Source organism: Entelurus aequoreus, linkage group LG03 (assembly GCF_033978785.1).
Source record: "Entelurus aequoreus isolate RoL-2023_Sb linkage group LG03, RoL_Eaeq_v1.1, whole genome shotgun sequence".
In the NCBI taxonomy this organism is placed as follows: Eukaryota; Metazoa; Chordata; class Actinopteri; order Syngnathiformes; family Syngnathidae; genus Entelurus; species Entelurus aequoreus.
This window is the reverse complement of record NC_084733.1, coordinates 49719974-49734628: the sequence shown is the minus strand read 5'-3', so window position 1 is coordinate 49734628 and position 14655 is coordinate 49719974. Positions and strand designations below refer to the sequence as shown.

General features: G+C 41.0%; 1 protein-coding gene across 5 annotated transcripts in view; it reads left to right on the top strand.

Annotated features, from left to right (window-relative positions):
* The window catches only part of esrrb (estrogen-related receptor beta), an 84443-nt gene extending 70763 nt beyond the window's left edge, over positions 1–13680 (top strand). For all 5 annotated transcript variants that reach the window (XM_062042032.1, XM_062042033.1, XM_062042029.1 and 2 more), the window contains 2 exons: positions 2836–3105; positions 11210–13680. In XM_062042032.1, coding sequence (XP_061898016.1) covers positions 2836–3105; positions 11210–11454 — 515 coding nt within the window. In that variant the 3' untranslated portion in view covers positions 11455–13680. The remainder of the gene's footprint in view (positions 1–2835; positions 3106–11209) is intronic.
* The last annotated feature ends 975 nt before the right edge of the window (positions 13681–14655 follow it).

Genomic DNA, 14655 nt, shown 5'->3' with positions numbered 1-14655 from the left:
ACACAAGATCCCATTTGGAGCGATAATTTAGGCCGTGAAGAGAACGGACAGACCAGCAGGAAAACACCACCTCTCCATCTCACAACAGCAGATTAAATTTAAGGACTTTTAGCGTCAAAGGTAATTGTAGGCTGCTGGGCTGTGTGCATATGGCTGAGGGGTGTGTGTGCGGTATCAGAGCAACTCTCCTCAACAAGACCCGCACCAAGCCTTCACACGGGCTGTCACATTGGGAGCGCCGCTTTAGTTCCGCTTCAGCCCTCTTTGGCATTAAAAGGCTCGACGGTGCTTTGCCTGTGATTGCGATGCCAACCTGATGCGGCAATCAAGAAGGCGCCTGTGTGGATGACAGTTTCCCTCTGGCCGGTCCACATTCTGTCTACCTTAATGGACACGCATGCAGACAAGGAAATAACACAACAAAGCATTTCAACATGCATTTATTGGCGTATGGCTTATTGCCTCCACTGATAATAGTGACGTGTTTTGAGTGCTATCAGCAGTTGTCTTGCTGGTCCAAATTGGACCAGACATTTTCCAGCCCTGCGACCAGTCCAGCTGGACTGTTAGCACTCTATTCTACTGACTATTGATTCCCCTTCAAATTGTGATGGCCCGCACTTTCTGATCACAATCTCTTAATTAATGTATCCGGCAGCTCTCCCCCTGCAGTGGTCATCACCACGATAAGGGGAATTGAACACAGGTACCACTCTGCCGAGTTGTGGTTCTTTTTCTGCTGCTTGCCCATCATGGCTTTTATTTCGGTGTGTGTGTGTGTGTGTGTGTGTGTGTGTGTGTGTGTGTGTGTGTGTGTGTGTGTGTGTGTGTGTGTGTGTGTGTGTGTGTGTGTGTGTGTGTGTGCGTGTGTGTGTGTGTGCGTTCCTCGCTGTCCCGGCAGGAGGAGATAAACACAGGGGCTGGTGGCGGCCCCCAAGTGCGATCATTTATATTTCAGAGAAAACGCGGGGCGTAGATGTGTTGAGCGGCCCCAGTCAATACTGTAATCTATCGCCTCTTAATCACGCAGTGGCAGGTGGCATGGCAACAGCAACTTGTAAAAGCAATCATGTTAATCATGGGTGGAGCTGGAGAGCCTAATATGCTGTCAGAATGGGCCGCCCGCAGGCACAAGAGGCGATGGCGGGGCGGAGTGGAGGGTTGGACATTGTGTGTGTGTGTGTGTGTGTGTGTGTGTGTGTGTGTGTGTGTGTGTGTGTGTGTGTGTGTGTGTGTGTGTGTGTGTGTGTGTGTGTGTGTGTGTGTGTGTGTGTGTGTGTGTGTGTGTGTGTGTGTGTGTGAGGTACTTTGACAGTTTATTGCTGCCTGGTTTCAGGGGAAATAGACCAAAAGAGCTTTCTCTTTTTTTTATATGAAAGAATTTGTCACAGCTTAACTTTGTGTTCTATAGATAAAGTTCTATTCTGAGGTGTTGAAGAGGAAATAACTGACTCTTTTGATGCACCTCAGCCCATCTGAGCCCATCCAGCTGCTGTGATTAGTCTTGAGTCTGGGCTTCCACCATGTGACCCTATGTACTTCCTGTAGGTGTGTTTTTGTTACTTGCATGCGTCTCCTTTCCTGGTTTGTGTAACTTTGTGAATGTTGCTTGCATGTGCCCCCTCGTCACCTTCTTCTCATGTGAATGTCACGTCCTCAACCCCTCCAATGAGAACTCGTCCCAGCGCTAATCCCCCCCGCTCAGCAGCACAAGTATGACAGGATACATGGGGTAACCACCTGGCTTTGTGCATCTCAGACCTTTGCACCGATTTACTGTCCTTGCCCGCAGTAAAGCCCACTCAAGCACCCTGACACCTGCTTCAAAGAGGGGCTTCCTGTGTGCATTTAAATTTAGGCAATGTGTTCTAATGAGTGGCTCTGTTTGCTTGTTTTCTTTACTGGATTTGTTAGATAACTGGGTTAGCATAAAAGACTGGGATATTGGCTTATTAACAATATGTTGGCATACCGTTTGGAAAACATAGCTTTCTATGGAGGTATATTAGTTTGTTTGTTTTTTAGTTCCAAATTATGGGGTTCCGGCCTTCTGAATGTGTTAGTCCATCCATCCATTTTTCTACCGCTCGTCCAACTTGGGAAAAACTGCACTTTAAGATGCTCTATATCTATTTATTGATTTTTTTAAAAATAAAAGACATGACAAGTATTTTTATTGTTAGTTTACTTTTCTTGGATAATTACAAGTTATTGTCCTTCCAATTACAATAGTAGAAAAACAATGATGCTTCGTTATAGTTTATTGCACTTAAAAGGAACATTTTAATTATCACTATGATCATATATTAGGATTACATTAGTGTTTATTTTGTCTCAAAATAATGCAGACAATAATATAATTAATCAACAATAATTTGCGGGACAATAACTCGTCCAGCAAAACTTATCAGCCCAGGCCTAAAACCAACTTTCTACATATGATTATTTAAAATTAAGTAATACTTTGTAACGTTAGATGTGTTGAATTGCTTTTGTTTTGCTGATTTATTGCAAGTTTTTCAAATTTGAAAACAAATAGGTTTGAATAATTTGAGTACAACTGTATGTCAATGTAACATTGTTTGATACAATCCTCAATTTGTAATGCATTATATATTTGTAAGTTGATGCAGATTCAGGTCTTTACTTTCCTTTTTGCAAGTTTTATAATCTATTAGAGGAAAACAATAATCACAAAGGACAAGGCAAACCTCATTATTTTGATGAAGGCTGAATCGGGAATTTGTTTTTATTATTGCTAATTGTATGTGTTCTTACATTAAGGTGTAACATTTGCTGTCAATCTGAAGGGTTTTTCCTCTTCTGTCCTACCAGGATTTTCAACTTTATCTTTAGGAGACCAGATGAGTCTGCTGCAGAGCGCCTGGATGGAAATCCTCATCCTCAGTATCGTGTTCCGTTCGCTGCCCTACGAGGACGAGCTGGTGTATGCCGAGGACTACATCATGGACGAGGAGCACTCACGGCTGACTGGGCTGCTCGACCTCTACGTCTCCATCCTGCAGCTGGTCCGCAAATACAAGAAGCTCAAAGTGGAGAAGGAGGAGTTTGTCACACTCAAGGCCATCGCCCTCGCCAACTCAGGTGGGCTATTGTCAAGACACACACAGAGCTGGTTGTCTGGAGGTGGTTGTTTTTTAATTTGACAATACTCCTTATTCTGTTTAAAAGGTATTGTATACATTTGTCAGCTAATGGAGGTGTCCAAACAGATGCATTTTTAATTTGAAATCACCAGTAATAATCTCATAAATTATTTTAGATTTACTTGCATATAGGGGCTGCAGCTATTGATTATTTTAGTAATCGCGTAATCTATCGATTAATTTGTTCGAGTAATTGAATAAAACAAACTTTCTAGCCTCAACGTGTCTATTAGAGAAAATAGTTGAAATAAACAAATATTATTCTGGTGACCTTTATTTTTTATGCACAAAACATTGAACTTGCACTTTAATCACCTTATATTACAATATTAAAAAAAGAAAGAAAGTTGAATAGTAAAAAAAAAACCCTGTGTAGCCAAAACACAGGTAATATAAAATAAAGAACCTAACAATATAACAGTATTCTGATAAAGTATGATACATAGAATGACATTATAATTAACACATACACATTTGAAAAGGTATTACCGTATTTTTCGGACTATAAGGCGCACTTAAAATCCTTTGATTTTCTCAAAAATTGACAGTGGGCTTTACAACCCGGTGCGCATAATGTACGTATTAATTTTGGTTGTGCTTACCGACCTCAAAGCAATTTTATTTGGTACATGGTATAATGATAAGTGTGACCAGTAGATGGCAGTCACACATAAGAGATACTTGTGGACTGCAGGTTGAGGCCTGTTCAATAAATGACGTAAGCAAGTACCCGTAGTAAGCAAGCAAGCCCAAAACTTTGATGTTTCATTGAAAATATAGAACATTACACACGGCGCTCAAAAATCTGTCAAAATGTTTTAGTACGACTTTGATAAGCTACGAAGCCTCACCGCTTAACGGATTTTCGGCGCATTACGGCTACTGTAGTCATTAGGAGACATTAGGAGACACTATCTGCCGTTTTGTTTCGACCTATTATGCAAAATCAACTTTTTTTTACCTATTGGTACCTGCTGAGGTGTATTTGGTATCTGCATAAGAATGTGCGCACGACCACCATTGTAGTCAGCGCTGTGGTCAATAAGCCCCTTTTTTCTCTCTATCTTCTTGTTGTGGGGCATTCATCCTTTGCTATTGCCATTTATGATATAAAGTAGCATAGTGTTCTAAGTTACATCTTTCAGAAGAAGCGCTAAAAACTGCCGGTATAACAAAGATGACGGGGAGAAGACGCGGTCGAAGTGAAGCCACGGAAATAAGGCCGCTCAGAAAACGACCTTAATCCTCAAGATACGGTCAGAAACCTACTTGGAGATGGTCTGTAAAACATCATTTATGCAACATCGTCACTAAAAAAACACCATTACCGTATTTTTCGGACTATAAGTCGCACCAGCCAAAAATGCACAATAAAGAAGGAAAAAAACATACTGTATATACGTCGCTCTGGAGTATAAATCGCATTTTTGGGGGAAATGTATTTGATAAAATCCAACACCAAGAATAGACATTTGAAAGGCAATTTAAAATAAATAAAGAATAGTGAACAACAGGCTGAATAAGTGTACGCCATATGACGCATAAATAACCAACTGAGAACGGGCCTGGTAAGTTAACGCAACACATTATGGCAAGAGTCATTCAAATAACTACAACATATAGAACATGCTATACGTTTACCAAACAATCTGTCACTCCCAATCGCTAAATCCGATTAAATCTTCCTCCCCGGTGTCGCCTCTGGTATGTCCTTTCTTTCTTCTGCTCGATCGTCGTTCTCTGCTGCATATTTCACTACGTCCAGCTTGTAATCTGCAGTATATGATTTCCTTTTCGGTGCCATTTTAGTTCAGCCCTTCTCAGTTTTTATAAGTTACCACCAATGTTGATGTGATCCATTTTAATAGCTATGACAGTAGCGTATAACATATAGCAGTTAGCATACCATGACCCACAATGCACTTCTGCCATGACCCTCCCCCGCCAAATTCTTATTGGTTGATGTGTGAGTGACGATTGCTGACGTGTGTGTGACGATTGCTGCCATTTGCTTCGTCTCTTAAGTGAATGAGATAAATAATATTATTTGATATTTTATGGTAATGTGTTAATAATTTCACACATAAGTCGCTTCGGAGTATATGTCGCACCCACGGCCAAACTATGAAAAAAACTTCGACTTATAATTCGAAAAATACGGTACATTTTATGTAGACCCCAAGGAAGGGTTTTAAATGTAGGAAAATAATTATAATATGACACCTTTAATGCGCCTTATAATCCGGTTCGCCTTTTGTATGAAAATACACCTGAATAGACCCACTCATGGTCTGAAAAATATGATAATTGGAGGAGTGGTGTCTGATTTTTGGGCAAACAACATTAACATACAAACATGCTCGCATATGTTTGAAAAAATATGCAAGTCAAAACATATAAGACTGCGTTAGCTACCAAAATAGACGTTCCCCTTGTTTCTGCTTGTTTGCTGCTCTTAAATATGCAAAATGCTTTCTGGTAACGTTCATTCATCATTGATTTAGTGTTATTGTGAAATGTCAGCTGTGAAGTGAAGTGAAGTGAATTATATTTATATAGCGCTTTTTCTTTAGTGACTCAAAGTGCTTTACATAGTGAAACCAAATATCTAGGTTACATTTAAACCAGTGTGGGTGGCACTGGGAGCAGGTGGGTAAAGTGTCTTGCCCAAGGACACAACGGCAGTGACTAGGATGGCGGAAGCGGGGATCGAACCTGGAACCCTCAAGTTGCTGGCCCGGCCACTCTACCAACCGAGCTATACCGCCCCAGTGCAAACGCTTTACTACAATGTCTGTATTTTTCACTTTCAAATGATCGCAACAACTGTGAGCGGTGTGGCCTGATTGGTAGAGCAGCTGTGCCAGCAACTTGAGGGTTTCAAGTTTGATCCCCGCTTCCGCCATCCTAGTCACACTTTACCCACCTGCTCTTAGTGCCACCCTCACTGGTTTAAATGTAACTTAGATAATGGGTTTCACTATTTAAAGCACTTTGAGTCACTAGAGAAAAGCACTCTATAACTATAATTCACTTCACTCTTGTCTTCTTTGGGCCCTTTGCTCTCTTTCCAAATTTTTGTTGTTTTTCTTTGATCCATGTCTCTTTATTGGAACTCTGCTCACCACATCACCAATAGGTGCACCGCTCTCATGCGTGCACTATTGGAGCTGTCTTGCGGAAACAATGTTCGCATATTATAATAATTAAACAAATCATCGAAGCAGCAAAATACAAATGTAGGCTTTTTTCAAATCCAATTATTCGATTTTAAATGATCACATAACTCATCACAAAGGTGTTAGCTTTTTTCCTGCATCACAATATATTTACTTTAATGTAAATGGAAAAGTTGCATCATTAAAAGAACTAGAGTTTAATACTTTCTGACTTGGTCAATAAGTATGCCGGCCACACAATGAAACATCCATAAAGTTGAAGTATTGGCCAACAGTTTCCCACATGACATTTCTCACTTTTCCAGGAGTTTTAGCGCATAACCTTTAGTTTGGAGCGTGAGCCGCACAGATGGGGAGAAGATAAGGGCAGTGCGCGAGAAAGAGGGATGGAAGAGAGAGCTTTTTAATTGAACACCTTCCGTGTTGTGGTATTTCTCCTTTCGCTATCTCCATAACAGTAGCTGCAGGGCACAGCAGCCGCTGGAGATAAATTTAGCATTTCATTAGGCGCAGAGGGGCTGTCAATAAAATGTGTTAAGTGGAATGGAACGAGTATCAGGCCGTGATAGAGCTCGTTTGTTCCAATACGAAGACTCCACGCTGCTATTGACAGCCTCCTTTTGAGAAGGCAGGAGCTGTCCCCCGCCCTCTGATCAATGCATGCTCGGGTCACCGGGCCGCCCCCCCTCCACCCATTGTTCAGTCCAGGCTGAAAAATGAAAATGCTGATGCAAGCGCTTTGACTTTAGACAGCCGAGCGTTGGTCAGGAGGTGAGTGAGGGGGGGTAAAGAGGAAGAGGAGGGTGTCCGCAATGCTAGAACAAGGTCTCTGGGAAATCTTTCCCCAGGGAACCCCGTCCCTGTCTGACAGATGTGAAAATTCATAGCCATTGATTTTGTAATTAGCAGTTTATCAATAAGATCGATGTTGGCTCACTGATGGATTGCAAGGAAATTGTTTCTTCAAATTTGTTTTTTTAAGCCCACCCCTCCTCTAAGGACTACACAACACCTTATTTTCTTCCTTTTCTGTTTTTTCCATTTGTGTTTGTTTATGATAGATATCCCTGCCATCCATTATGTTATGTTTTAGAACGCCAATTTGAACAGAATGAATAAAGTATACATACATTTTCAATGTTGATTATTACAAATACTCAGGCTTGTGATTGGCTGGCAACCAGTTCAGGGTGTACCCCGCCTCTCGCCCCAAGTTAGCTGGGATAGACTTCTGCTAACCTCTTGGCCCTAATGATACAAATAAAATGCTCATTAGTGGTCTGTTCTTAACTCATACTGTCAAATATATATATATTTTTTAATCAAATTAATGACACTTTTGAATTGTGATTCATCATGATCGTTAACAGTGAATTACTGGCATGCATAATTTAAACTAAAAGAAAATGTACGAAAAAAAATAAATTAACAAAAAATACCCCAATATTTAGACACACATGCAATTGTTTTGTCAAAATGTCATTTTTTTAAAAAAATGTTTTACAAAATCTGTTTTAATAATTTATAAATAATATAACAAATATTCATATAATTATAATAATTTAATTATATAAATGTAATTTATTTGCTCTAAACCTGGTAACAGAAATATCTAAAAGTCCCAGGGGGTATTTTGAAGCGGAATTTGTCACAGAGCACACAAGTTGGAGTTTCCTCACTCATCTCATCTTGCATTGACATATGCATTGACTTGATCATGGACCGTACAACAACACACACTGCCTTTCAGGGGACCATCTTGGTTGAGACAAAGGAGCATGTGCACTCAAAACAATTGTGTGATTCTTCTGCAACTGTACATGATTATTGCAATATTTTTTTGTGATTAATCACATGAGTTAACTCATTATTTTTGAAAACCCTAATTATTACTCTGCTCTGCAATTGGCTGGCCACCATTCCAGGGTGTACCCCGCTTCAAGTTAGATGGACTCCCGCTTACCCGTGGCCCAAATGATATGAATCAAATACACTCACTCGTGCTCTGTTGTATAACATATTCTTCTCTATGTCCCTCCCCTTTCTTTCCACTTTTCCTAACCACTTATTCTATAGTCACTGCCACGGGCTTAAAACCTGTCAGGGTGAAAAATGTCTCAAGGTTTAGGGAATACACTTGTTCAAGTCAATGAATTCGGGCCCAGGTCCAAAATCAGTTTTGTCTTTTAATTGCCCCATGTGGTCGGATAAAGTGAGACGACGGGTGAGGCGGTCATTGACTCACCAACTCCAGAGTGTTAGACGGCGGTTAGTAGTTAGATGACCGCCATCCTGGAATCTCACTGATAGGGGCGGGCTGCAAGATGAGGAAAAGTCGAGCATGACATGCAACAAAGTGTGAAAAAAATAGGGCTGCAACTATTAATCGATTAATATGATTAGAAAAAAGCTTTAATTTATGTTATGTTGCTTCGATTAATTGTTTTAAAAAAAAAAGTTAAAGTACCAATGATTGTCACACACACACTAGGTGTGGCGAAATTATTCTCTGCTTTAGACCCATCACCCTTGACCACCCCTGGGAGGGGAGGTGAGGGGAGCAGTGAGCAGCAGCGGTGGCCGCGCCCGGGAACAATAAAACTTTATTAAATCCAGACCACATGGAGTTCCCGGAACTCAAATATGCGGACATCGTTTCTGTTCCGCTGCATTAGAGCGCGCATGAGAGCGCAAGTGTGTGGGTGCCGTGATGTAGGTGGCGGCAAACAACGTTTTGTTTTTTTTATAAATAATGAACACATTTAATGTGCAATTTAGATGTCAATGATGTGCATTCATTATAAAAAAGAATAAGGGTTTTGGCAATCAGAAAAATCTTAGTTTATTTCATCCATTTTCCCTAAAATACGCATTGATACGTATAAAGTGTGTTTAATCCAATTACGCGAGTATTCGAACAAACTAATTGATTACTAAAATAATCAATATTTGCAGCCCAGAATTCAATAATATCAAATGAATATCCACAGCAATTAAGGTTTGTTAATGCACCGTGTGCTTCAGTCAGGACGCTGCATTACTTACAAGACGTTAGTTGCACAGCAGCAAGCACTTGTTACAGGTGTGATTTAGCACCAAAATGAGGCATCGATTGCTTCTTCTTTTTCTCGAACTGGTTATTACCGTTTTCGTCAGCACCAGTTTCAGAAACCCACTCCTACTTATCACTGAGTGCTGAGACTGTTCAATGTGCACTATCAGCACACCTTCATGTCATTGTTAGCAGGGATAACACTGAGTGTTAGTCTGGCAGGTCAAAGGTCATTTGTTTAGGCTACACAGAGTTAGTAAGGAAATAAAGACGGAGGGGGGCGTGGCGAAGTTGGGAGAGTGGCCGTGCCAGCAATCTGAAGGTTACTGGTTCAATCCCCACCTTCTCCCATCCTAGTCACGTCCGTTGTGTCCTTGAGCAAGACACTTCACCCTTGCTACTGATGGGTCCTGGTTAGCGCCGTGCATGGCAGCTCCCGCCATCAGTGTGTGAATGTGTGTGTGTGAATGGGTGAATGTGGAAAATTAGTGTCAAAGCGCTTTGAGTTCTTTAGAAAGGTAGAAAAGCGCTATACAAGTGCAACCCATTTACTATTTACCATAAACAGAAAAAAATACACTTTTGTTGATTTTATGATCTATTCTTGTCCTGTCAGTGTGTGAGATATACTGAATATGTGTTTGCTTGCCCACTGCACTGACTGCAGTAAATCATAAAAATATATACAGTCGTGGTCAAAAGTTGACATACACTTGTAAAGAACATAATGTCATGGCTGTCTTGAGTTTCCAATAATTTCTACAACTCTTATTTTTTTGTGATAGAGTGAGTGGAGCACATACTTGTTGGTCACAAGAAACATTCATGAAGTTTGGTTCTTGATTAAAGGCCTCACCTTTTCTCCTCCAAACATATTGCTGGGTATTGTGGCCAAACGGCTCAATTTTTGTTTCATCTGACCACAGAACTTTCCTCCAGAAGGTCTTATCTTTGTCCATGTGATGTCAGATGAAACAACAATTGAGCTGTTTGGCCACAATACCCAGCAATATGTTTGGAGGAGAAAAGGTGAGGCCTTTAATCCCAGGAACACCAAGCCTACCGTCAAGCATGGTGGTGGTAGTATTATGCTCTGGGCCTGTTTTGCTGCCAATGGAACTGGTGCTTTACAGAGAGTAAATGGGACAGTGAAAAAGGAGGATTATCTCCAAATTCTTCAGGACAACCTAAAGTCATCAGCCCGGAGGTTGGGTCTTGGGCGCAGTTGGGTGTTCCAACAGGACAATGACCCCAAACACACGTCAAAAGTGGTAAAGGAATGGCTAAATCAGGCTAAAATTAAGGTTTTAGACTGGCCTTCCCAAAGTCCTGACTTAAACGTGTGGACAATGATGAAGAAACAAGTCCATGTCAGAAAACCAACACATTTAGCTGAATTGCACCAATTTTGTCAAGAGGAGTGGTCAAAAATTCTACCAGCTTACCAGAAGCTTGTGGATGGCTACCAAAAGCGCCTTATTGCAGTGACACTTGCCAAGGGACATGTAACCAAATATTAACATTGCTGTATGTATACTTTTGACCCAGCAGATTTGGTCACATTTTCAGTAGACCCATAATCAATTCATAAAAGAACCAAACTTCATGAATGTTTTTTGTGACCAACAAGTATGTGCTCCAATCACTCGATCACAAAAAAATAAGAGTTGTAGAAATTATTGGAACCTCATGACAGCCATGACATTATGTTCTTTACATGTGTATGTAAACTTTTGACCACGACTGTATGTATCACCATTGTCTTAAAATGAAAACTACAATCCTTAAAATGTATCTTCTGGCCCTGACAGACTCCATGCACATAGAGGACATGGAGGGGGTCCAGAAGCTGCAGGACGCTCTGCACGAGGCCCTGCAGGACTACGAGAGCAGCCAGCACCAGGAGGACCCGCGGCGGGCGGGGAAGCTGCTCATGACCCTGCCCTTGCTGAGGCAGACGGCCACCAAGGCTGTGCAGCACTTTTACAGCATCAAGGTGCAGGGCAAAGTGCCCATGCACAAACTCTTCCTGGAGATGCTGGAGGCCAAGGTCTGATTGCTGCAGAGTGAGACTTTTTAAGGAGGGAGAGACCCTCAGCACACGGACTGACCTCACTCCTCCATCAGGACAGCGTCCAAAAAAAAAGAAGAAAAAACTGGGTTATTAGTATAAATATAAGAATGATGAAGATTAATTTAAAATATATATGAAATACTATGTACAGTAATAATTTTGTTTTTTTTTGTTCAATGTTGGTGGCCATGCTCCCTTCTGTCGCTCAGCATCAGTAAGAAGAGAAACTATTTCTTTCTCTCACTTGCTTCTGAAGACAGCGCAGGTGGTGTATTTCTGTCTGGACTGAACCGGGACATGTATATATTTATTACCGCCAGACTGAGTGTACAGTTTAAAGTCTGTTGATGGCGGTCGCTCTTTGCTCTCGCAGTTAGGGGAGCGGGCGGGAAACCGACTTAAATGTGAACCATCCTGGGATATTTACAGTACCTCTCAAGAGCAGTGTGGATCCATCTCAGAACGGAAGGCTTGTTTAACCCAACTAGCTTAGGCAGTAGTCGGTAGCCTTCTTCTGTAGTGACTCAGCAATAAATGACGATGTGGGAACGTCTATCTTTCATGTGCTATGTCGCTGCTGTTGCCAGAAGGCCGTGCCTGCTTGCTTAACTGCGTCACACGTGCACACACCTCACCCATCAAGGCCCAAATCTGTCCCGTTTAATGCTCTTGGCACGCCCGATTGAGACTTTAGGTGGAAAATGATCGGCTTTACGCAGACTGGCACCAGGCCAGAAGATTTCATGTTCAAACAATCAGAGGCGCATATGTCAAGCGCTCTATTTTGGAACCCTTTAAGCCCGTGGCAGGGTCCTCGCACACTGCGAGCGAGGTGCCCAGCATCTGCTCTCGCCATCTTAGACACCTCCCATCTTTAAATAGCTTGTGTCGGCATTTTTTCAGAGCCCGGACCGAACCGAGGTAAACGGCAGGTGCAGAGCAGGAGTGGCGGCGGCAGCACTTCACACCGGGTTTATTTTTAACCCTGGAGGAGGTTGTTGTGCACGTGGCCCGCCTCTTGACCCTCGTGTTGACACAGTGGCCGCCGCTGACTGAATAACACCAGCGCCCAGCGGCGGAGCTCCGCGGGGAGAGCGTGCACATGCGAACAGCTATGCAAGAAACAAAGTGTCAGCCTGCTCCAAAGGGTAACAGCGGGCCAACAATGTGTCACTACAAGGTGTCATCTCTGCTGGGAGACGGAGATCTTAAGCTCCCTTTAGCTCCGTGTGCATTACGCTCTTGTCCAGTGCAGCACACTTGCACTCTTGATGGATTTTTATGTGATGTGATAAACGGTGGCGCTGTCACCAAAAATATGTTACTGCGATCAAAGGTGTAGAAAACAGCAAAGCTATAGCGGCCGCCATGCTCGCGGTATCAATGGCTAGCACTTATCCAGTTGCTGCAATACTGTTTTACAGCGTTATGAGGGAAGAACGCCCGCAAATAAACCTCCCGACTTGAACTGTCCACTCGCTACAGGGACCACTTGTGACTGAAACCATGCTAAAAGCATGCTTTGACGGAAGGATTTCTAATGCTCATCAATAACTCAATTCCTCTAACCAATCACATGTAACCTGTATAACAGATTAAGATTACTTTGCTCAAGAGAAAAAAAATGTTGTGCTTGTTAAAATGCAACTGCATTATAAAGGAAATGTTTTTAACAAAAAAGTACTTTTTTGTAGTGGACAAAAGAAGAGTTTGTCTTTTATTTTCGCTGTGGAATTGAACATGTCTTACAATGCAGGCTAAAGTGTGTAAATAATCAATCAGCCTCAGTCAGGCCAGTAGGTTGCCATTGAAAATAAAGTATGCAGCGCCCTGCTGACTACTACCTCATGATCATATTGTCAATATTTTTCTGATTCAAGCCTCTTTACAAGTCTGTGACCCAACCTGAGCCGTCCATGTTCTTACTCCCCCATGCTCCCGGAACTGTAACGACCCTCCCTTTCATTGTTCACTGATCTGTTTGTAAAGGTAACGCATGCTTCACCTTGATCACTCCGACATCACCGGGTGTGACCCCGCCACCTTTCCCATGTTGGTTACTCGGCGGGTATGTGTGTTTCTTTTCTTCCTCGTTCTTTTCAACACTGTGTCACAATTGCTCTCTCAATGAAGGACTACAGACAGGGACTCCCTGCTTCTGTGTTTTTGACTATTTATGGTGTGAAATATATAATTTGCAATGGTGTACATTTGTCATCTCTGCTCATTGAATTGCCACTATCTGTGTCCATTTGGATTTTCAATACGAGAAGGGATGAATTAAATATTCCCTGAAATCTGTCTTTCTTTTGCACTATAACTTTAATTTACTCCAAGACAAACATGCAATAATTAAGACATAATGTTTCGCATAAATGGGTACACTTTGACAGCCACATGTTGTACAAAAGGTAATAAGTACCGTAATGCAGGTAGCCACGAGCAATACTGCAAAAAAGATCTGACAAAATAGAAGATAAAAAGACTACATTTTAGGAAAAAAAATACAAACAACTATTGAAATTATTTGTCAATGCAGCTCGTTAATTTTACTTGATAAAACATCCTAAATTAAGATTTGTACATCAAAAAATTAGCAACACTTAGAAATAACTATTTTATTCTGACAACAAGCATCATTAAACTTGCAATTCTTAAATTAACTATCCTAGAGATGTTGCAGAATCTATAAACTAGATTATCTATGTGGGGGAAACCAAAATATATAATTTGAATAGTTACTTTCTGAAGTTCAACATTTTTAAACTAGACTAGAAAAAATATAATCATTCATGCGAAAATTAAGATTATAATGTAAAGTCAATGACTAAAAAGAGTAAATGGCTCTTAAAACTAGGAACATTTCTAGAAATAGAATTTAAAATCTTGGCAAATATTTTGCAGTAAGAAGGTTATGATTATGCATGTGTTCATAAGTCAGTTAAAAACTTAGTATTTAATTTATGGAGAATATATATTGAGCACAAGGTGATATATATATTTTATAAAATATGTACTATTACAAGAATACAACTCAGAAGCTAATATGTTTTGTATTTTTGGGAAAATAGTAACAACATTAATAATACACCAAAATATCAAAAGTCTTCATATTAACACACACTTATCATGATACTAATGCTTTATTCTTTATATTTTAGTATTATCTTGTTGCATTGTTAA